Below are 24,906 nucleotides of genomic sequence, written 5' to 3' on the forward strand. Positions count from 1 at the left end.
AAGCAGAGATTTCTCACTTTAGGGTCAGTAGGCTTTAAATACACACTCATGCCTTTTAATGTACCAAACTTCCAAAAATATCCTTAACCTTTGCAGAATAATATTCTTGTCTCTGGTGTTTGCAGCTACAATACTGAAACATTTTCACATGCACAACTGCAAACCTGATTCTATGTACATAGAGCTGATGCACAACTGGTGGGGGACTTTGTTCTATGTTTCATACCACCTCAGCCCACCCCCAGATAATTCTCTTTGGTGTACAACTGCAGCTGCCTTTCCAGGCGCTCTGTCCCACTCCTCCCTTTTAGTTTCTATCCTCAACTACCCTCACTGCCCTGGCTAACTCAGTGGGGGCCTCTGAAAAAGAACTGAATAAGCTCAGTTTTGTTTATTGAGATAGAGTCTCACTATGTTGCCCAAACTGGTCTTGAATTCATGGTCTCAAGCAAATATTCTCATTTCAGGCTCCCAAATGCTTGTTCTAAAGATGTGGACCATGGTGCCCAGCTCCAAGTTTTGAACCAGAAGAGGAAAATTGTTTCTGAGTCTTGGGATGAATGTTCCCAAATATCCAAGTGTCCTGGGCATTTGTAAAGGATTTTAGGCAGCAAAGATCTTTACCCATGTTCAATTTGGGGGAATTCCCTCTTCCTTGAATCTTAAAAGAGATAGTACTCCAACTTCCATACTGAAGTTGAGAGGGTCTGGTTAAAACCAGCTAAGGAGACCTGGACTCAGCTGATCAGACCTAGGCTTTTGTGATAGTGATGCAGTCAACATAATAGCTAATGGCTATTACTGTAATGGCAGTGGTATTTAGAGCCCGGTGTCTACCTGGCCCTTTTTACTTTCAATCCTGGTTATCCAGTCTTCCTAGACATTGCCAGACCTGATATTCTGCCAAGTCCCTCTTTTGCTCTGGTCAGCCAGGACTGGGGCCTGTAGGTATTAGGATTGAACCCAGGGCCTTGAGCCTTAAGCATGCTAAGCAAGCAATCTACCACTGAGCTACCACCTCAGCCCTTTTTAAACTTTCGTCTTGAGACACAAATTGCCAACTGGCCTTGAACTGTGATCCTCCTGCCTCATCCTACTGAGTTGCTGGGATTATAGGGGTGGGCCTACTCCACTCCCTGGTGGCTGCATTTGTAAACAAGACCCCTTCCTTTTCCTCTTCTTTCCATGTGTGTGCAGGATGGGCACGCGCGCGCGCGCACACACACACACACACACACACACACTTCTATTAGAAACTTTTATTGAAAAAATAAGGCCATTTTATATCTCAAGTAGAAGTGCTCCTCAGACTTGTCTCCTCTTTCTCCAACCAGTACTAACAAAGCCTCTCTTTCATCATAAAAATGGGGGATACTGCCATTTTTAAGGTTCTTAAGTTAATCCCCAAATAACCCACCAGACATGGGTAAGGTCACATGAGAATACCAGGAAGGAGTAGCCTGGGAAAACAACCAGCCTGGGTCTTCTCTGGCTTCCTCAAGGGAAAGCACCCAATAAGCCAGCATGGCCCCAGTTGTGTGGGTGAGGTGGGGCAGTGCCCCATCCTGCCACCTGTAACTAGATAGAGGGAGGAAGGAAGGGTGGTTTATCCCGAGGGCAGGTCTCTGGGGGCCAGGACGGCCTGGGAGAGATGGGACGAAGGCCAAGGTTGCTCCCAAGGGCGTCTAGTTGGTTCTGAAAGAGCCGGACATGTTCCTCCAGGCAGCGCTGCTGGGCCAGAATGGTGGCCTTGCCCACCAGCAGCTCACTATAGGAGCACAACTCCTCCACAGACAGTGCCCTCGCCAGCACCTCGCGCAGGGCCCGCTCACGCCGGGCCACATGCTCCTTCAGCTCCTTGGCATCTTCCTGCTGCTGTTGCAGAAGCCCAAGTCGCTGCAACAGAGAGTCCTAGAGCCACAGGGAGAGAATGCTGTGACAGCAGTGAGGCACCGCTGATCCCGGGATGGTTTCAGCCAGAGACAAAAATGCCTACCAGCCCAATTCTCCCCCAACCTGAACCCCCCTTTACCCGCTCATCAGGGTCACCATCTGGGCCCATCCGAGCTAAGGCATGGTGCACACGGGCCAGGCGACTGCCGAGTAGCAGCAGGAGTCCCAGGACGCGCTCCAGGTCGGCCAAGAACCGGCTGAACCGCTCCAGTTCCCGGGGTGCACAGGCCTGGCCCACTGCGGATTCCAGAGCCACCCTGCGTCTGGTCCATTCTTGGGCAGCACCTTGCAGCCGCTCCTCCTGGATGTGAAGGTCCTGCAGCATCTCTTGAAGAAGGCCGGCTAGCTCCACCTACAGGGAGGGGCTGGGTACTCAAGGCCAGGGCTGGGCCTCTGTCTTCCCAGCCCAGACACTGGACTCTTGCCCCACCCAGTGTCCACCAACTTCTCCACACTCACTTTCTTAGCCTGGACGTTGTTGTTTGATGTTTGGGCACTAGGACAGTCGGGCACAGGACAGGAGGGAGAGTTTTCAGGACTTGTCATCTCCTGAGAAGTTGGCAGGAGCTGGGTAAAGTTGAATTGATAGGACCTGGGGACAAAGTTAGAATTCCCTGGGTTGTCCTGTCCCAGACTGTGGAAGCTTAGAATCCTGAGCCCCTGGTGCCTCTCACTCACCCTGGCTCAGAAGTACCAGGACCCTCTTCTCCAGCTTCACCACAGCCTGGCTTCATTGCAGCCCAGACTTCTGCTAAAGGAATCAGCCCATCCAGCAGGCCCAGGGGTGGCTCTGGGCATGGCTGGGAGGTAAGAGTGTCACTTAGAGAGGGATCCAGTCTGGCCAGCTCCTGAACCAGCTCCTCAAGACGTTGACCTGGCCATGTTGGCTTGGAACCAGGCTGTCCAGTACCCCAGGCCAGGGAAGTATGGTGAGGGGACCCTAGTTTATCATTGCCTGAAGGTCCCAGGGCATCAACTACAGGATGGTCAGTGGTAAGTAGTCCACTGGTATCAATGATTGAGATGTCACCATTTGCAGTCCCAGGGAGGATATAGCTTGTGGGCCTGTGGATACCCACAGAACCATTCATCTCCTGCCAGCAGTCACCTGCCCCTGCAGTCCCCGGACATTCATGCAGGGTGCACTCTGGGGGGACTGAAGCCTGGCCAGCCCTTTGGCCCAAGCCAGTTCCACACTGCTGGTCAGAGGCATGGACACTGGAAACAGAAAAGACACCGAATCAAAAAAAAAAAAAACCATCTCTGACTGAGGCCAGAGTGATCTTGTGATCTTCGAGGGATGCCTTCCCCCACCCCCACCCCAACCACCTGGCCTTCCAGGATCCAGCTAGGAGAAGGTTCCCTGCCCCTCTGGCATTTCTAGAGGTTTATGTGTGAGGGAAAGTGTCTCACTCTGCTTGGAAGTAAGAAGGAATTCACCTGATTGGAAACTCCTGGAGAACATGGGAGTCTGGAGGTGATCTCATTCCAACATGCAGGGTTTCTTCCAGGAACACTTCATCATCAGGAAGGGAGGGAAGGAGGGCATATGGAGACTCCATGCAGATCTCTGAGTCCTCCTGCTCACACTTGGCAGGACTGCTCTGGGGGTCCTCTCCAGGATGCACCAGTGCAGCTTCCTTCTGAGTCAAGAATCTGGAGGAGGCAGGGATCCCACACTGACCACAGTGACCAGGAAGGAAAGTCTTCGTGCTGCACCAAGGAAACAGAAAAGTGTGCAGTTTGCAAGACAGAAGGCTCAAAATGAGGGTTGGTTGGAGGGGCTCGTAGAATCCTTTCTTAAGCAAGAGCTGTGAAAGCAGCCTCCCACAACTTCCAGAGTGGTCCATGTGTCTCACCTGGAAAGTCTGGTCTGAAACAACGGTCTGGGGTTTTCTCCTGCTTGGGAAACAGCCTGGAAAGGTGAGCAGGTGACTGAAATGTGGCCATCTCCCACATGCTCCCCTCCACCACAAGCCTGCATCCTCTATCTCCATACCTGGACAGGGGCCATGGCCCCTCCTGGACCTTTCCAGGGGCCCAAGACCTCTCCTGAAGGGCTCTGACTCCGAGTGGCAGGCCTACAGCCATTGCCGAGCTTCGTGGACCCGGAGTTCAGCTCCGCTGTGTTTTGGGGTTGGGCCTCAGCCTGCGCCCAACGCTGCAACCCTTTGACCTCAGCCTGCAACTCCTGGGGCTCAGGACTGTTGAGGCCAGAGCTGGAGCAGGCCAAGCTCAAGCACTCCCCCGCCAGCCCACCACCCCGACCCATGCAATCCAACTTTCCTGGCTCTGAGAAGCACCATTTCCGCTGCTGATTGGCGAGGCGCCCCGGACCAGTGGATCCTGGCGCTGGAGCCCCAGAGCGCGTGGGTCCTACCTCCCCGCCCGGGTGGCTAAGCGAGGCGGAGCGCGGGTGCGCAGTGGGGGGCCGCGCGGGGACAGCTGGCCGCAGGCGGGTGGGCAAGCTCATGCGGAGCTCCTTGCGCTGGAAGGATGTCTCCCGGAGCACTCGCCGCTGCGCGCCCTGCAATCGCTGGCGGTAGGCCGCCCAGGAAGCTGGCGGGCTGGGTGGCTCGGCGGCCCGCGCCCCGGCCTCAGCCTCTGCAGCCAGCGCGTATAGCAGCGGGGTTGCCTGTCTGCTGAGTGGCCCCGGGGTTCCCTGGACCTCTGGGGGCCATGGCTCACAGCACGCAGCAACAGCTGGCCGAGGCCGCTGCGTGGTGGGAGGATCGGCATCAGGTGGGGCTGGGGCCGGGCCGCCCCAAACCACGCGCACGTATTCCCAGTCGAGGTAAGGGTGGAGATCCGCGCGAGGCGACGGCGTGCGCGCCTCAGGGGCGGAGAAAGAACCATAGGCCGAGTCGGCGCGAGTGGACAGCCGCCGTAAGTCTAGGCTTGGTGTGGATGAGGCCGGGGAGGCGCTGTCGTCCCTGGGACCCAGGGCTTCCATGACTGTGCAGAAGGAGCAGGCTGGTTCCGTGGATCCTAGAAAAACAAGTGGGATGGTGTTCCAAGTAAAGGCTAGGACAGACTGCTGGCCCTTCACCACGTAGAGCCAGAGGCTTACACGTCCCCTCTGGTCACATGGCCCATAGGATGACATTATTATGGCAGAGTAACCTTGGGATCAAGGATGGCATGGGCAGTAAGACCAGTCCCAGAGAGCTGCTCTGGAAGTTGAGGGCCTCTGCTCAGGGAAAGCAATTGGCACTTAGTCCATTCCCTGCTAGGACTCCCAGCGGAGGCCTCTACCCTGCCACCTCCTGCAGCGCTGAGAACATACTTGTGCACCAACCCCAACCTATTCCACCCAGGCTGCTTCCTGGCCACTCCATTAGCTTCTCCATGTGATCTCTGCCAGATAAAACAATGCTGAAAATGTTCTCAGATCACAGAGGGCAGGGGCAACATCACAGCCTCTCTCCCTGCTTCTGTGCATATTCTTATATTCTGGGTCTTCATATAAATATTCATCTTGATCCTCACCGCTATCTGCATTTTACAGATGAGGACCTTGAGGTTCTGAGGGGAAATGATTTGTCCAAGGGCACACAGCTGGTAAGTGGCAGAGCCCTGGCTGAAATCTGGGCATGCCTCCAAGCTCACTGCAACCAGAATCCATTTCCTAGAGGCAAATCCTGCTGAAAACCAGTTTATCATGCCCTTTTCCCCAAAAAAGCTCAAACTTCACATGGGAAATGTTGCCTCCCCACAAACTACTGGCAGATTCCAGAATATACTATTTCTGAGATACTGACTTTTGTCTGAGAATGACTAACTGACTCCCACCCCTTGCCCTGATTTTCTTGCTTCCTCTAATTGACTAAGCTTAGAGGTCTCCTTGTATTTTGTGATGCCCACAGTCCTGAGTTTCCACAGCATTCACCATCCTGCAATATAATTATTAGCTTACCATTCCCTTCCCCATTCCCACCCCTGAGCTTCCTGAGGACAGGCCCTGCCCTTATTCATCACTCAGTGCCTGACACAGTGCCTAGCATGCAGTCAATGTTAAATAAATATTTGTTGAATGGCAGGGGAAGGAACAGATTTTCAGGGAAAAGATGTAGGGGTGGCCTTGGTTGAAAAGAAGAGGGCTTTTTGGCTTTTGCCCACCCTTCCCGCCTTTCTGACAGTCTTTTCTGGAGAAGGAACAGAATGGGTGGGGCGCTTGTCACTATAGACCCTGACCAGTCAGGTTACTTATCTATTATTAGAAACAAACAGAGTGGGTAGACACAGTAGGAGTGGCTGGAAATCATACCTCCCCAGTGCTGGGAGAGGGAGCAAAGGGAAGAGGTAGATGTGTGTGCCTGCGTCAGGGTGACTTTTTTGTTGGTTTGGTTTGTTGGTTGGTTGGTACAGGGGATTGAACCCAGGGGCGCTTAACCACTGAGTCATATCTCCTGCATGTTTTTACATTTTACTTTGAGATAGGGTCCAGCTAAGTTCCTTAGGGCCTTGCTAAGTTGCTAAGGCTGGCTTTGAACTTTCGATCCTCCTGCCTCTGCCTCCCGAGTCACTGGGATTATAGGCTTGCACCCCTGTGCCCAGCTGATAGTAGTTTTGAGGCTTGGCAACCTGGGGCTCCCAATAACCTAGGAGGGGAGCTTATCTTTCCTAAGATGCTTGGTGGAGAGTATAGAAAGATTATGGTGATCCACAACTGGGATGGGATAGAAAAGCAGGCTTATTTGAGCATCCCAGAAACTATTTGTAATTCAGAGTCACCTTCCACCCACCACCTTGAGACCCAGGATACTACAGATTGCTGGTGAGGACAGGTAGTAGGGTTAGTGGTGGGAGGATATAGGAGAGAATGTCGCAACATCCCTAGTGAGGGCTTTCAGCAGACCTGGAGCTCACAACATCTGATGTCATCTGCCTGGGGGCATCTCCCTGACCACTAACCCCAGCCCTGCAGATTGGTCCATATACTCTGGTTTGGGAACATGTTTTGCAAAATATTTCTACTCTCTAAACAAGAATCTACTCTTGAGTAAAGCTCCTAGGAAAACAATTGCCTCCTCTAGGAAGTCTACTCTTGACCTCAAACACCAGCACTCTCTCTTCATAGTCCTTCTAAGCCCAGTTCATGGGCTAGCTCATGCCACCCATTCCTGCCTATGTTGGCTGCAAAAGGCAGGGGTGACCAAATACAAAGATACTTTCTCAAAAGAGGTCATGAAAATCACCAGGTGTGGTGGCACCTGTAATCCTGGCTGCTCAGGAGGCTGAGGCAGGAGGATTTTAAGTTTGAGGTCAGAGTGCTGGCCTACTTAATGAGGCTGGGGGTGCAATAGGGGTGGCTGAGACAGGAGTATCACAAGTTTGAAGTCAGCCTCAGCAAATTAGGGAGATCCTGCCTCAAAATTAAAAAAAAAAAAAAAAAGTGTGTGTGGGGGGAGACTGAAGATGTATCTCAGTGGTAAAGTACCCCTGGACTAAATCCCAAGTAACCTCCCTTTACCCTCCCCCCCAAAAAAGGACTGGGGGTATAGTTCAGTGATCCTGGGTTCAATCCCCAATATGGAAAAAGAAGCCATGAAAATATATCTTTTTTGAAGTTACTGTGTAAACAAAAGATTCTGAATTCATCAGATAAAAAGAATTGGAATGGACAATAAAACATGTGTATACTTGTCTGTTTCTTATGGATCCTAACTTGTCTTGAGGATGTTTTTGCATTGATGGCCCCAGTAGGTTAATGTCTGCACAGGATGTTCACATCAGCCCTTTTGCAGAACCAGCTATATAACCACAGCCCAGCTGCTTTGGTGTGTGTTTGGGACCTTCAGCGTAGGAGCAAGGAGTTTCACACTCATCTGGTTGCATACAAGAAGCCTCTTACAGTCCAGCCAGTCCCTGTGGCTGGACGGGGAAGCCATATTCTAGAAGTCCCAGCCTCAGCATTAGTGTCAGTTGTGGGCTGGGCAGCACAGACTGTGCCTCTTGCTGAACTGAAGCCCAGAGGCTTCATTTGACCAAGCCCCACTAGATCAAGGGGAGAGCATGAAATCCCTGCTAGGAAACCACCAGATAAGGGCCTGGGAGTAGGGAAACATTCCATAAGAACATTCCATTCATCTAAATGAAGGAGCAAGAGAGGAAGAGAAGACAAATATGGGTTCAGGGTTCAGAGTGAGAGGTCTGGGGGATGGAAGGTGCCAGTCTGAAAGGAGGAAACTAGGGTTGAGGACTGGCCAAGGGGTTCAGTGCTCATTTAGTCTGGGGTCTGTAGGCCTTTCCATGTCTGTGGCAAGTCTGGCCACAGTTGGAATGTGGGTCTGGACCTCTGCAAAGAGGGTAGGACAGACAAACCCTGGATTTTACAGGATGTTGGAGAAATCGATGAAGACAGTTTCCTGTGGATAAAAATCACACCAAAGCAATGGGAGCAAATATAGGTAAACTCATCAGAGAGATACAAGAGAACCCCAAATGCAACAAATCATCAGAATTAAATCGTCCCTTTATCAAAGGCCACTTCCCATCTGATCTGTTTGTGATGCATTGCCCAAGCCACCCTTTTGTGTTGGTATTCCTTCAGGACGGGACTCAATGTGGGAAAGCTGGATGCATAACGATCTCCCTGCCAGACGGGGTTCCGAGGTTCCGGACTCTGACTTGAATCCCAGCCTCCCCAGGCTAGGTCTGACCGGCTGGGAGTTCTGGCAAGTTCTGTGGCTCTCCCAGCCTCATCATGCAGACAGAACACCCCACGCAGTATCTGCGCTGCTGGTTTTCAGACTCGGTGGTCTCTGCAGCCCAATCGTAGAGTCCCCAGAAACCCTAGCTCCCTCTTTGAGCAGGAAATGCAGGATGCTGGTGGCTCTTGGGGAGGGGCGGCTGTGGCTGTGGATGGACCACATACCTGCTGCTTCAAGATCTGGGACTTGTGAGACAGCAGAGAGGCGCAGACTCTGGCGACCGCAGAGGGCGGCAGAGTCACGCCGAGCCATGCCGAGCCCCGGGAGAGCGGATGGCCGTCGACCTGAGCATTTCTCGGCCTTTCCTGTGGGGTTCGCAGTCTGCGAAGTAGGGCTCAGATCGCAGACAGGGGGACGGCAAGTTCTGGGGCAGGAGGGACCCGTTTCTCCAGCTGCTCCGCAACCGTAAAGTAGCAACAGGGGGTCGCAGAGTAAGTCTCCACGGTGTGCTTTGGTCACACACAGCGCCCCCAAGAGCTCCTCCAGCTGGGTGGGTCTGTCCCCTCCCAGACCCGGGCAAAAGGTAAAGGTGCGCAGGGGCCTGACTCCACTCGCGTAACCAGAATGGACTCCCAGTAGGACCCTTCCCGACAGATCGACACACCGGCTGTTTCCAACCCTGCAGCCACCACCACTGCCGCCACCGCCCCTCTTAAACTCCCCAGCCTCCTCCTCGCAGGAAGGAGACCCAAGGATCCCGCCACCCTCCCCTCCCTACTCCCCGGCCCCGCCGCTTACTTGAGGCTCCAGCCTGAGACTCTCTCCTGGGCGCCCGCGGCCGCGCGGTGACATCAGAGCCCTGGCTCGCGCTCCCCGACCCCACCTCCAAGCTCTGGCCGCAGCACAGGGGAGGCGCCACCTCCGGCCAAGAGGGGCGGGAGCGAGGAGTCCGGCGCTGCCCCCGAGCCACCGCCCCTTCCCAATGTCTGCTAGTCAGCCTAGTCCAGGGCCAAAAAAGTGGACAATTTGTTCCCCCACCGTGCTCAGGCGGGAGCGTAAGGTAAAGGGCGACCACAGCAACAGCTGCCCATTTTTAGTGCGGCTGGCCGGACAAACCATAAGCATCCCACAGTCCCTACTGTGGGGAGGTCCAGGATGGGCCCCAAGGGGCCGGGGGAGCACCCCAGCCTTTCCTCTCAAACTTTAAGGAGAAAATGCGCCCAGAACTCTTGGCTCCTTCCTGTTCCTCTGTATGGTTCAGATGGCAACATCACCTTGACAACTCTCTTCCAGACCTGCATTTCCAGGACTCTTCAAGCTTATTGACTCCCACCGTGGCCTTCTGTCTACTATTCTTGCCACCTTTGCATTTCACCCACTACCCAGCAGAGTCTAGGCCCTCCTGCTACTTGAGGGTGGTAGGAAACCTGAAGACTGTGTGTCCACCCCAGCTTCCCTAAGTGGGTCTTTGTGTGCTAGACATATGCACACCACCTAAGGCTCTCAAGGTCTTGACCTCTGGGGAATCCTCCATACTCCAAAGAATGCCCTGCCTTTATCTGACGCTATACTTTTCTTGCTATGTCCTCTCCTCCCCTGCCCCATCTTACCAAAACTCTATCCTATGAATATTCACTCTGCCAAGAACTGGGCCTTTCCTTTAGAGTGCCCTTTGCTGAAATCCTTCAGCTCCCAGCTCTCTCTGCTGCCCTCATGTCCCACAGGATAAGCATGCCAGGGGCTGGGACCATGTCCTTCCATCCTGGCAATCTGGCAGATAAAGATATGTTTGTGTTGATAAGCAGGACCCAGAACTCAAGCCAAAAGTGAAGGCTGCTATTTCCTGGGGCACTGAGATCCTGAGGAACTCTGACTTCCTAGATCTTCTGGTGGGTGCAGGTAGCAGGCACCTGAGCCTAGCTTCTTAGAGTGATGCTCTACCAGCCCTGCTCCTTCAAACTCCCATCTGGACTTGGGGGTCAACTTCAACAGGAGCTGTCTCTAAGACAGAAACTCAGAACCCCTTGGCTTTGAGAACTGTCCCTTTTGAAATTCTTGCTCCTTTAGGGCAAGTTTTTTCACTTTTAAATTTGCACTGAATTCACCTCACTTGTCCAAAGATAGGACTTTACAGGAAGGATCTTCAAGAATGAAGTACAAGGAGAATTAAACTCATCATCTCTGTTGGGGGCTCTGGACAGGCAAGGCCTCTGAGGTTGGGTGAGGGCTAGCTGTCCTGGGATGGAAGCTTTGAAATCAACAGTTCCTGGGAAGGAATGCTGGGCTGTCACATTCCTAGTGACAACACGTATATTACCTTTTCCCTACAGAGACGGGTGAAATCCCAGCCTGTTTGTTTTGATCATAATAACTCAACTTTTCTCCCCCAGCCTGGCTCATTCCAGGCCTGGGACCATGTGTTAGCTTTTTGTCACTGTGGCAAAAATACCTGACCCAAACAATGCAGAAGAGGAAAACTTTATTTTGACTCATAGTTTCACAGGTTAGGTCCTATCTCTCGGTAGTCCATTAAGCTCCTATGGATATACAGGTGAGGCAGAACCCTCATGATCCAATCATTGCCTAAAAGCCCCATTTCTGAACTTGCAGCATTAGGGACCATGGTTTCAACATGAGACTTTGGGGGGCATTCGAGATCTAAACCATAACAGACCATTTCATTCCTCTGCTCTGATCTGTCCTCATTCACGTTACCCACACATCTTGGATAAAAGAGGATAAATAAGATGGATGGATATGGATTTCTCTCCTCTTCTGCCAAGTTCAAAGGACCAAACTTTGCTATTTCCTGGGACCAAGAGGAAATTGTCCCTTAAGGTTCATTTTAGTCCCGAGAGCAGAAACTGGACCCCAACAGCATAAACCAGAGAGGATAACAACCTCCTCAGGCCATGAATGGCCAGACTGTCCCTTTTGTGTTTATACCCTACAAAGGGAAGAGATAGTCTCCTAGACTCCTAAAATCCCCCCTCCTAGAAGAGCCCTACTGTTTAATCCAAATTTCCTGGATCTCCAATTATTAAGAGGTCACCTGGTCAGCATTTTAAATGAAAGAACAATCCATTTCAGAGCTCTGGGCCCAAGGCTATGCAGGGAGGCTGCACGCTGGACTTGGCACTGAATTAGGTGACACCATGCGGTGTGCATGTGGGATGAATGCTGACTGTTGGCCCTGGAGAGAGAGAATAATGCCCCAACATTCCCCTGGAAAACCTTTCTGACCTTAGCTGGTGGATTTTATCAGTTACTCAGAGGAGACTTTGCTCCAAAACCTCAGTTTTGGTATATCCAGCATCCATTGTTGTCCATGCATTATATTTTGGGAACATTGCCAGGGCTGCAAACATGCACGCGCACACACACACACACACACACACACACACAGTAGTTTGGAGTTCAAGGAAAGCATCAAGAGAAGTAGAAACAAAACAATAACAAATAAAATAGCAAGTTACTTTTGACTTTTCTGGCAGATCAATTAGCAAGACAAAAGGGGAATGTGTCCATTAACTGGGCAACACCAAAGGAATTTTGGGACAAAGAACAACTGGCAGCAGCTTCCTGGAAGTGTCAAAGATGGATTTATAGACAGACTCATTCCCAACTTTGATTTTTCGCAATAAAACAGGGACAAAAACATGTTCTGCAATTCAGTATATCCCAGGATAGGAAAACCAGTGTAGTAAGAAAGCAAGTTCCAAAGTCTAGCAGACCTAAATTTGGATGCCAGTAACTGTGTAACCCTGGAAATATCCCAACAACCTTCCCGAAGCTCCATTTTTTCATTTGTAAAACAGGGATACTACTACATAGCTTCCAGGGAAAGATCAAATAAGATCTGATCTTATGTATTCAGTGCAGGATTCATAGGAGACTGTTGGCAAGTGGTATCAGTTATCATTTCTACTTCCTCACTTGTGTTTGTCCTGTGAGAAACACAATCACAACTTAATTCCAGTCCTGATATTATTTCTCAGTGTTGGTTTATATACCAGGGTCCCCCATGGGAGACCTTTGCTCACTGATCCCCCCCTGGGGCTATGGTAGACATCCGAACACCTCCTTTTTCAGGGGATCCCATACTGTGTACATCTTGGGGAGATAGAGCCCTTTTCTCCTACTTTGAAAGCCAGTCCAGCCACAGTGTTGGTCTGAGACCTAGACTTAACCAATTGATGTTCCTGCCAGAAGCTGGGACTCACATGAGTGACATAGCGACACAGGGACAGGTAAGAAACAATTAAGAGTTTGGGGGGTAATGACAGTGGTCATCCTAATCAGTTTCCTGCTCTTGCTGCACAGCCTTCTTTGGTTCTGTTTCATAGGCTGATTCTGTAGCCTTCCAGTCAATTCTCTGAGCCACTGATCTTCTAATACATTTGTGAATGGGTCAGGCAGAGGTAGTTGCTATTGCTTGAAACTAGGAAGTTTCTAATGCAGAACCAAGATACTGTGTAAGGCTGCCATGCCTGTATTAGGCAGGGACAAAATCTATCCATATCTGGGTATTCAGAGTCACTCTTTCCTTGGGAGAAGCAATTACCAGGCAAATGGGCTAGAGAGATCTCCCATAGCTACCTTGGGTTCAGTCTCTGCCCTTTGATATGGCTGGAAACCCTCTTAAAAGTCTTAATCTCAAAACTAGCAACTCAGGAAACAGGATACAGCAACACAGGAGAAACAACGCAGGCAAGTTCCTGGTTCAAAGTCATAAACATTTGCTATAAAAATGAAAACAAGATTTCCCTTGATAAACATAAAATCAAAGGCAAGAAAATGTGGAGATTGGTTGCTTTTTTCTATTCCTATTCTAGGAAGGGTTGACCTAGATTATGTTCTTACCAACATGAACCAGAACACTGAGCTGATGTCAGGCAGGGTAGACCTGTCTGGATACCCAGAGATATCTCTTAGTTGCCCTTTCCAAGGGGCTGGTCATGGGCTGAAGTTTCCTTTTTTCTTTCCTCCCCTATGAACAGTTGTCCCTGGCAAGGACCCATCATGCTGCTTTGAGCCAAGTCACCTCCAGGGAAGCCTTCTTCAAGATACCCAAGGAGAGCTCACTGTTCCCTGCTCTACCTAAGGCCACATAGTGAAATATATAGCCATTTAGCTCAGTGCAGTGGCAATAACTGTAATCCCAGCAGCCTTGGAGGCTGAGACAAGAGCATCGCAAGTTCAAGGCCAGCCTCGGCAACTGAGCAAGGCCCTAAGTAATTCAGCGGGACCCTGTCTCTAAATAAAATATAAAAAAGAGGTGAGATGTGGCTCAGAAGTTAAGTGCCCCTGGGTTTACCCCCATATAAGAAAAAAAAAAAGAAAGAAAGAAAAGAGAAGAAAAGAAAATAGATGGTCATTTAGTTTTCTGTCTGCTCCATTAAATAAAGAGCAAGTACTTTAAAGGGCAGGACCTCGCCTGGTAGTACCCAGCTCAGAAGTAACATCAGTGCTTGTTGAATGAATGCAAGGGGGAGACCCAACCCCATGTGAACAACTGTCTTTCCTCCATTCTATGAATTCACAGACACTAGCAATATTGCAGGGATGCCCTTAGCCTTCAAGACCTGGAGATTAGCATGTGCATATGCATGGGTATGAACATGTGTCTGTGTGTGTGTGTGTGTGGTGGTGGTGGTGGTGGTGGGGTGTGTGTGTGTGTGTGTGTGTGTGTGTGTGTGTGTGTGTGTGAGACAGAAAGAGAGAAAGGTACATGAAGGAAAGTCCATACAAACAGCATTTTAGGCGCTAAGTAGAAGTAAACAGATTGAACAAAAGCACTTATATAATCAGCAAGTGCCTTTGTACCAACTGGCCCAAACTTAAAGTGAGAAGCAGAAGACACATGTCCTAGGAGCCAGAAAGGAAATCAGAGCATCCTTCCTTCCACTGATAGCCACTGCTAGGTACCCTCAGTACCCTGGCATCAGCCACCCATGAAAGGCCCAGTGGCTCATCGTCTGCCCTCATTGGAGGAACAAACTTTTAAAGCAATGTTTGATCCTTCAGGTCTCCACAGTTCCTGTTCCACTGCCTCCTTGTGTTGGTTTTAACATAAAGATGGGACTTACCACCCCTGAAGAAGCTGCTTTCTTTTCAGAACAGATTGCTCGGCTCACTCTTTCAGACACAGCAATGAGAGGTCTAGGGAGCCACTGCCGTGAACAGAAGCAAGGATTTTTTCAAGAGAGTTTATTTGGATTTCCAAATCCTCTTCATTGGTTTTGAGATTGGATTAATAACCTTTATTCCAGATGGCAGTAGGTCCTAGTTCACAGTTATTCTGTGAACAAGGGCTCTTTTCAAAAACTTGGTAAAGTAGAGGAGGGAAAGAGGAAGTACTGAGGAATGAATTGGAGCAAATTATATTCCATGCTTCTATAATTATGTCAAAATGAACCCCAATATTGTGTGTAACTGTAACACACTAATAAAAAATCATTTTAAAAAATCCCTATAGCGACAAATGCAATTTGTTTTTAACAAAATAACTTTCAAATTAAATACAGCTTGTTTCCCAACAATTTATATCCATATGTGGTTTTCCAAGTTTTGCAGATTGTGAAATTCTTTTTGAAATAGTATCTATCATTTGTCCAACATTTGAGTGTGCAAAAATTTGACCATACTAGAACTGACAGAAAAATACAATATTGGGAGAGTTATTAAACACTAAGAATCTGAAAACAAAAATAATTAAATAAAGCCAATCTGAAGCCCTCTGGTCTTCTAGATCAGTGAGTGCTTTATCTAAATTTGATTCACCTTAACAGCTGAATAGTTTACAGTTCAACAAAAGATGAATTTTTCAATTGTTAGAAATAAGCTAAGAATTTTAATTTGTCCAAAGACAACATACAAATGGCTAAAAACACATGAAAAGATGCTGAACATTAAGCAAAAATCAAATCCATCATGATATACTACTTCATACCCATTAACACGGCTAATCAAAAAGTAAGGTAGAAATGGGAGCCCTCCTCCTCTGCTGGTGGGAATGAAAAATGGTGCCAGAGATTTGAAAAATGGATTGTCAGTTTATGAAATGATTAAACATGGAGTTACCATCCGACTTAGCAATTCCACTTCTCGATATTCCAAGAGATCTGAAAACAGATGGTCAATAAAACTTATACACAAATGTTTATATCAGTATTACTGATAATAGCCAAAAAGAGGAAACAATCTAAGTAGCCATTGACAAGTGAATAAACAAAATTTGATATGTCATACAATGGGATGTTCAGCCATAAAGAGAAATGAGGTACTGACATATGCTGGGCCAAGGATGAAAGTTGGAAATTTTAAGGAATAATTGAAGGAAAACAGACAAAAGATGACATACTGTATCATTATATGAAATATTCAATATAGGTAAATCCATAAAGAGCAAAAGATTATTAGTTGTGAGAGGTTGGAAGGACAGAATGAGAAGTTAGTGTTAATTGGGATGTAGTCTCTTTTAGAGATGATAGAAATGTTTTGGAATTAGAAAATGGTGACAATCATATAATCTTCTGATTATACTAAAAAAATGACTTATATAACTTAAAATGGTGAATTTTGTGGTAGGAAAATTCCTGCATGTATATATATCCACACATATACACATATGCATACACTTAACAGTTATCACTGGCATTTGTCCATTTTTGCTCAAGGTCTCACATGCAAACCAAGGTTTAGGCTTCCAAGGACCCTAACCACTCTGATTATTGAACTCAGGGGTGCTTTACCACTGAGCTACATCTCCACTCCTTTTATAATTTTTTTTTTTTGAGACAGGGTCTTACTAAGTTGCTTACTGCCTTGCTAAATTACTAAAGCTGTCCTAGAACTTATGATTCTCCTGCCTCAGTTTCCTGAGTTGCTAGGATTACAGGCATACACCACCACTCCTGACTCTAATATTTCAAGTGTCTACACATGCAGAAAAGGGCTCATTTTTCTTTGCATTTTTGCACTATTTCAGAGGACCATCGGCTCACAGATCTAAAGATACCTTGAAAAATCAAGTGATTTCAGTTTATTTGTGTGCCATATATTCAAATATTCATGTACATGAATTATTAAATGTTTTTTTCCCACAGTATTGGAAATTAAAACCAGGGTCTAATTCATGCTAGGCAAATGTTCTACCACTGAGCTACATCCTCATCCCTTTTAAACAATTTAATGTTGGGATAGGGTCTCACCAAGTTTCCCAGACTGGCCTCAAATTTGCAATCCTACCTCAGTCTCCTGAGCAGCTGAGATTAGTCATGCACCACCATGGCTGGCTAAATTTCAGAGTCTCTAGTAGTAACACAAGTCTATTCAAATGGATAGATCTTAATACTTCCAGCTAACTAATTTTGAATTGATCAAATCATAATGAGAATACCTAAGTTCTTCTCAGGACCTGTAAAGTCAAGGCATATCCCAGTCCTGACATCATATATGTATCTACATGGTCATTCTCAGAGGAGGGAAATGTTTATAGAATGTGTTCTTTAGGCATGTCATGAGCTCTACCTTGGGCAGTATCAGAGTGTTTAGAGAAAAATGTAAGAGACTCTGTTCTGTCCAGTAGAAATTGTTATGGTTTAGATATGAAGTGTCCTTCAAAAGCTCATGTGAGAGACAATGTGAAAATTTTTGGAGGTGAAATGATGAGATTCTGAAAGATGTACCTAATCAGTAGGTTCACCTGCTGATTGGTTAATTGGGTGGTAACTGTAGGAAGGTAGGGTGTGACTGGAAGAGGTAGATCAGTATAGACGTGCTTTGGGGGATATATTTTGTCCCTGGTGAGCAGAAGTCTGTCTCTGCTTAGTGGTTGCCATGCCCTTTTGCCATAATGCTCTGCCTCACCTTGGGCCCAGACCATGGAGTTGGCAAACTCTGAACATTTGAAACCAAGAAACGAAATAAACTTTTTCTTCTCAACATTTTTCATATTAGATCTTTTGGTCACAGTGGTGCAAAAGCTGACTAAAACAAATATAATGTGAGCCATATAGGTAGTTTTAAAACAACATAACAGACACATTTTAAAGGTAAAGAACTAGGGGTATAGCAGAGTGGTACAGTGCTTGCCTACCATGTGCAAGGATCTGGGTTCTACCCCTAGCACTGCAAAAAAAAAAAAAAAAAAAAAAGGTGAAATTAATTTTAATATATATTAAATAGATTGGCATATTTAATAAAATAAACCTACATTGTCCTGAGCCATCCGTGGGCTGTGTGTGGACTGTCGCACATCACAGCCTAATTGAATAGGGAAATCTGGTGTCTGGGAACTTCGAGTGGACATTTCCTCTGGCTGACTGCCCAGAGACATTGTGAGCCCTATTCAAGTTCTGCCCCAGGTACCACACAGCACCGGAGAGGGGGTGACCTGCTATAGCTACAGAGCCCCTCTGAGATGGGTGTGACCTGCCAAGATGCCAATCAACCTGCTAACTACAAGGCATCAGGAAGCAAGACTCTGCCCTTGAAACCTTATCCCTGCCTTTGATGTACCCCCTTAAATAAACCATGGGAGCCATTTTCTAATTGTCTAGCTTCAGCTCCTATGTGGACTGGACCTATCAGGGGTTCCATCTTTAAAACTATCCTTTCTGACTCTGTCTTTTATTCTTCATTAATTATTCTAGACTTCAATTTCTCAGGAGGCTTATCCCTCTGATCAGGCAAGAATTCCCCAGCCAGGTGCTGGCTACCCCACAATACCACATATCATCACTTCAACATGAAATCAATATAATGATGGAGATATTTGCTGGTGTTGTAACTCAGTGGTAGAGCATTGGCCTATCATGTGTAAGGCACTGGGTTCAGTTCTCAGCACCTCACACCAATAAAGGTCCATTAACAACTAAAAAAATATTTTTAAATGGAAATATTTTACATTATTTTATTTATATTTCATAATCCACAAGTCTCCGTAAGTCTTTTGAATCTGGTCTATATCTTACACATATAGCTCATCCAGACATTCACTATTGACATTTTAAATGCTCAGTATCTGTGAATGACTGCTGACTTCTGTATTGAACAGCATAGCTTCAGAGCTATGTTATTCTAATAAAAGTTTTGCTATTAATAAAAGTAGCAATTAGAATCTATCTCATAGGTATTGTTCATAAGCTATTTACATGTATTAATTCATTTAATCTTCACACAACTCTCTGAAATAGATATTGCTGTTATCTCATTTTGTAGAGAATGAAACCAAGTTCCAAAGAGGTTAATGTATTTGCCCAAAGTTACAGCCCAGATGATTCCAAAGCTCAGTCTTTCAACTATTGTACTCTATTCCTGGGATCTGCCTTCTGTGTCTCTAATATGATTGTGATAAGTGGTAATAAAACAAGTGCTTCTCTGCTGGGAATAGTTTTTACTTTGTTTGCATGTATGTTTATTGGAGAAGGATCCATTAGGATGGAATCATGAACCCTTCAGGCCCAGGAAGTACTCCATGTGTACAACTCAGTAAGCCACCAAGATTCCTAATCTCCCCAACCCAGCTTCAGACCTTTACAAATAGTTCACAAACCGGTGATGGTCAAGGGCATGAACAGGATGAAAACTTATGATGCTGGTCCTTTTTTCCAGTCATGCAACAATTTGCAACAATCTGAAAGTTTGCAGGACAAATTTTCCCAGAGAATGACGCAATGGATACCAGGCATGCTAACGTTTTCCTTTGATTATAAACTGTGAAACTGTTTGTCCCATTTCTAAAGGTCTGACTGAATTTGGTTTTTCTACATTTAGACAAAACTTTGGATTACTTATTGACATGTAAATCAGTCCTGCTAGCTGATTCTATCTAATGAAATACTTTTTATGTTAAATATGGGAGACAGTCCAAATATTGATTTTTTTGCCTGCTTTTTTTTTTTTTTACCCTCAACTGACTGGAAAGGGATGAGATGGAGTAGTTTAAGGACACTATGAGATAAAGAACATGTAGCAAATTCTTTGCAAGTTACAACAGATTGTAATTTGCTATAGACTCTTCTTGCCCATTTTCTCTAAGCAGAGGTTTGAACAAGGACTCTCCCTGATGCATTAAGTGCCTCTTTTTGGCTGAGAGCTGAGCACATATATTTCTCTCGACTCCCTTCCGTTAACATTGGCGCAAATGTGTATCAAACACAGCCACAAGGGCAAAAGAATAGATGAGAGCACAGCAGATGTAAGTGAACCAAAGTTCTATAAGTGACTGGTGACTTTTGTATTGAACAGCACAACTTCAATGCAAAAGTGGAAAAAGGCTGGAAGAATGAACAGTTAGGGAAACATAAAACCTATGCTGGATGGGAATATTACCGAGAAGCTAGCTGTGCTCGGCATCAGAACCCAGGAAAGCTCAGGAAATGAGGTGCCACATCCTGTGGAAGACAGAGATGCTAGCATGTTGAGTCTGTGGATGGAATAATTGCATCTCAGAGTACATCGCTGTCCCAGCAGCCATGACTACTCCTCTCCCAACCCAGAGGAAGATTAAGAGGGGCTGATTCTGCAAAGTGTTTCAGCCAAAGAGGATCCAGACAAGTGAATCCCAGGCATGGTGGAGGCCAGGGGAAGAGTATAGTATGAGGGAAGAAAGATCAGGGAAAATGTATACTGTGAATTGTGACTTCCTAATCCAAACCACCAGCAGCTGAGTGTGTCTCTTTGCCTCATCTTCCTCCCATTAGAAGACTGAATAACTCAATGAGGGCTTCAAACCAAAGAGCTCACTATCACATACCACCTTTTCATGCAGTCTTCAAATAGCTTCCTTCCTTTTTCAAGTGGACCACAAAACACTTGGAAAAGCCTCCAACACGAAGGCAAAGACCAGGAAAAACAAGTAGAAAAACAGATAAAACAAAAATTCAAAAATTTATAAGCCCCCTCATTTGGATGGGAATATTAAGGCTAGGACTGGGATACGTTTTATCCCTTCCTTCCACTATAAGGATGTGTTTCTTCCCTTACTAGAAGGTCGCCACCCTACCTCTCAGGGGGGGACCAGATAACAGAGAAGCCACAAAAACAAGTTTCTTTACTTCTCGGCATCCTCCTCTTCACTGTCATAGCCCAGTCATCATCCCTCATTTGGACCATGATAGCAGCCCACCAAAGTGTCTCCATGCTTCAGACTAGTCCCTGCCAAACAATAGAGGACATCTAGAATGATCTTTAAAAAAGAATCCAACAATTTTGGGCTTCTGATTATACATGCTCAATGGCTTCTTATTGAACTTGACATAAAATTTCAACCCCATTGTGCTGATGGACAAGGTCTGTCTGCTCCTCCCCCATGCCCCTTGCCATTCCACCGTCCCTACTCTCACTTGCCAGTGACATCCAGCTCATCCTGTTCCTAGAGAAGTTTCTGCTTCCCTCAGGACTCTGCCTAGAGGTTCCTGGACATCACTGCTCATTTTGTGGATTGTCTCTCCATTCTGGAACTTATGCTCCATGAGAGCAAAAATATTGAATATATTATCACCACACCACCTATAAGAGCACCTGATGCATAGTGTGCATTTTAACTGATACACAAAAACGAAAATTATGTTCATGGGGTACTGTGTGATGTTTTTATACATATATTGCACAATGTTTAAATAGGGCTAAATTTATCTCCTCAAACATTTGTCTCTCTTTTTTATTATGGGGACTGAACCCAGGTACACTCTACCACTGAGCTGCATCCTGAGTCCTTTTTCCTTTTTGAGACAGGGTCTCGCTAAGTTTGAGGCTGGCCTTGAATTTGCAATCCTCCTGCCCTCGGCCACCCAAGTTACTGGGATTACTGGTGTGCTCCACTATGCCCAACTATCATTTCTTTACAGTGACAAATACTTATTGAATAAATGAATTTGAAGCACAAAATTTTCAAAGTTTCGGGCTGGGGATGTGGCTCAAGCGGTAGCGCGCTCGCCTGGCATGCGTGCGGCCCGGGTTCGATCCTCAACACCACATACAAAGATGTTGTGTCCGCCGAAAACTAAAAAATAAAATATTAAAAAATTTCTCTCTCTCTCCTCTCTCTCTCTCTCTCTTTCTCTCTCTTTAAAAAAAATTTTTTTTTCAAAGTTTCAAGGCAAAGTGGCATAAGATGAAAACATGCAAATCATTAAATTCCATTGGGGACTATAAAAACTATTGATGTTAGTATCAACATTGTCCTTGGCCCGAGTAGGTGTCAGTGTGGAAAATTTCATTTTGCCCAATGTCAATATCCTGGTTTTCCTATTATGTTATCTATAGTTTTCCATAATGTTATCATTGAAGGAACAGCAGATTTCTCTGTATGAGTTCTTAAAATTGCATGTAAATTTATAATTATTCTCCAAGTATTTTAATTTTTAAAAATTAAAATCTAAAGGTATAATAACTTGTATTCACTCAGCCCACTCATGTAGCACCACCCTGAAATGCACCCTCCACTGAACGTGGTGAATGCCCAGTGATGGAACTATAAGGGTGATACAGGAAGTCTCCGTTTTGGGTCGGGGATATATTTTTACTGGAGCTGAGAATGCTGGACTCTGTTCTTAACCACACATGGCACCTGGCCCATAGTCAGTGTTCAATAAATATTTATCCAGTGAGCTAATTGTTGAGAAAGTCAAAATGACATCCAGACACAGGCTATAAAAAACTAACACTGCCTGTTATGGCATTTCTATATGAAAAACACTAGCACCTAAGGCAGGTATAAATGACCAAACTGTTCACAAAGCACTTATTCTTAAAGCAATAAGGTACCTAAAATGTGCAATTGAGCCTTATCCATGTATGTCTAATTGCCCAATTTGATACAAATTGCATCACATACTAAGGTAGGACAAAGATAATGAAATAGTCCTGGTCTTATTAACAAGTCAAGGGCCTTTTCCAAAAATTGACTGGTGTAGCAGTTGCCATTTAATTTGAAATTTCAACCAGGTAGCAAAATAAGTGCAAATTTCTTTTTCCTTCACAATATCAGACAGAACATTTGTTCTTACTGTAGATCTGAACCCCAGCCTATGATTTCTCTCCCTATCAAGAACATTCACCTTTTCACTTAAGGTTGGAAGCACTTTATGGCTTCTCTTTGGCATATTTGAAATGCTAGCATTACTGCTCTGGTGCTTTGGGACCATTAGTAAGTAAAATTAGGATTGCTTCAAACACAAACAGTATGATACTGACAACTGAGTAAATTTTGAAACAAAATTTATGTAACATTATAGAATATGTTATGATTGTTCTACTTCATTATCAGTTGTTAATCTCTTACTAGGCCTAACTACACTTTTGGTACTGGGGATGGAATCTAGGGACATTCTACTACTGAGATATATCCCTAGCTCCCTAACTTTTTAAAAAATATTTTTAGTTGTAGATGGACACAATACTTTATTTTTATGTGGTGCTGAGGATTGAACTCAGTGCCTTATATGTGTGAGGCAAGCACTCTACCACTGAGATACAATCCCAGCCCTCCCTAACCCCTTTTTAAAAATTATTTTTCTCAGAAACTTGGGAGGCTGAGGCAGGAGGATCACAAGTTCAAAGCCAGTCTCAGTACCTTCATTCAGCCCTAAGCAACTTAGCAAGACCACATCTCAAAATTTAAAAATAAATAAATAAAAATGGCTGGGGATCTGGCTCAGTGGTTAAGCACTCCTGGATTTAATCACTGGTTAAAAAAAAAAACACACACACAATATTTTGATGTCTCCCTAAATTGCTCAAGCTAATCTTGATATGTGATCTGCCTGCTTCAGCCTCCCATGTAGGTGGGATTAGAGGTGAGAGCCACTGCACATGATTTTACTTTATCATGGCTATCTGTACACATATATGAAAAAACAGTATATTTTAAGTTCAGTATTTTCTGTGGCTTCAGGTATCCAATGGTGGGTATTGAGACATATTCCCCATGAATATTGGGAGCTACCTTCATTGGGTGGTTTGGGAAGGACAGCTGCATCAGGAAGTAATTAACCACAGGAAGAGACTGTATTTGACTTGTCAACTCTGGTAAAGGACAAAGTGTCTGCATAACTTCACTTTTTTTTTTCCTTTTATTTAGAGTAGAGTTCATGGATAAAACAGCATATTATTCTATTGTCTCAATCCATTCAGCCAATCTGAAAAACCTAAAAACCATTCTAGGATCAATATCTTCTAAAAGAATATTTAAAAATTGTTATTTCATTCATAATTTTATAAATTACAATTCCCGTAAAGTTCAAAGTTAGAATTGACTCCACAAATTTTTATATAAGGCAAGTTCCTTGGAGCATTTTTTTTCTCATTATATAACCATAAATACTTTCTCCTTTTTCCCATGAAAGAGGAACTTTATTTTTCCCACAGACTGTCTAAACCAAGCTCTAAACCAAATGAGTGGCGGCTGCCCTTGAAGCTGATTAGTGAAACAAAGCTTTCAGCCCAACACAGGAGCTGATTTAAACCGATAAAGAGCAGGAAATTCAGAGCCCAAGGTAAAAGCAGCTCCTGACATGCCCCATTGTTCCTTGGCATACCAGGGCACCCATCACATTAAGTGACCTCATATCTCATCTGGACTAAATACCAAAGCTGAATGCATCTATTTAAGGGAGATGTAGCTTCATCCTTGAATTTCCAGATTTAAATCACTGCTGTCCTTTCTCATTCACTTTCTAAAGTGGCAGCTTTTATAAGAGTAACTGAAGTAGGTTTCATATGGAGGTAGCAATTGGGAAACTAGCACAGCCTTCACAAATGTTATAGGAGAATCTTTGAAGTTTAACTTCAGCAGACATATCAGATCCAATATTAACACTGTCTTATGAATGAAACTATATTTACAAATACATTCTTAAAAATTAATGATAGCTCAAGATAGCATTCCTCAGCTGTATATCAGCTATGCAAAAAAAAAAAAAAAAAAAAAGCTTAATTTTAGAATTTACCTGCAAAAAAAAAAAAAAAGTTTTTCTGTTCCTAAAGTTTGGCATTGATGCTAAGTTAACTTTCATCAAAACTATTTTATTTTATTTTTGAAAACTTTGACTTCACACAACATTGCATATTCAGTACAGAACTGGGCCATGCAAAAAAAATAAAAATTTGGCTTAGCACAGTGACACACGCCTATAATCCCAGCAGCTTGGGAGTCTGAGGCAGGAGGATAGCAAGTTCAAAGCCAGCCTCAGCAAAATTGAGGCATTAAGCAACTCAGTGGGACCCTGTCTCCAAATAAAATACAAAATAGGGCAGGGGATGTGGCTCAGAGGTTGCATGCCCCCGAGATCAA

General features: G+C 45.5%; 1 protein-coding gene across 4 annotated transcripts; it reads right to left on the reverse strand.

Moving 5' to 3' along the window:
• Positions 1-1,244: 1,244 nt before the first annotated feature.
• Shroom1 (shroom family member 1) lies at positions 1,245-14,784 on the reverse strand. 4 transcript variants are annotated; one of them, XM_076855770.2, is made up of 8 exons: positions 14,696-14,784; positions 3,953-4,941; positions 3,813-3,868; positions 3,394-3,666; positions 2,632-3,171; positions 2,413-2,545; positions 2,033-2,305; positions 1,245-1,911 (listed from the first exon to the last, which is right to left on the reverse strand). In XM_076855770.2, exons 2-8 carry the CDS (start codon positions 4,904-4,906, stop codon positions 1,579-1,581), a joined length of 2,562 nt encoding a protein of 853 aa, XP_076711885.2. In that variant the 5' UTR covers positions 4,907-4,941; positions 14,696-14,784; the 3' UTR covers positions 1,245-1,578. The 4 variants fall into 4 exon arrangements, with proteins under 4 accessions (XP_076711885.2, XP_076711887.2, XP_076711884.2 ...); XM_076855772.2 differs by lacking the exon at positions 14,696-14,784 and adding an exon at positions 9,405-9,474 and having other exon boundaries at positions 3,394-3,609; XM_076855769.2 differs by lacking the exon at positions 14,696-14,784 and adding an exon at positions 9,405-9,474.
• Between the last annotated feature and the right edge of the window lie 10,122 nt (positions 14,785-24,906).

Source organism: Callospermophilus lateralis, chromosome 5, assembly GCF_048772815.1.
Source record: "Callospermophilus lateralis isolate mCalLat2 chromosome 5, mCalLat2.hap1, whole genome shotgun sequence".
In the NCBI taxonomy this organism is placed as follows: domain Eukaryota; kingdom Metazoa; phylum Chordata; class Mammalia; order Rodentia; family Sciuridae; genus Callospermophilus; species Callospermophilus lateralis.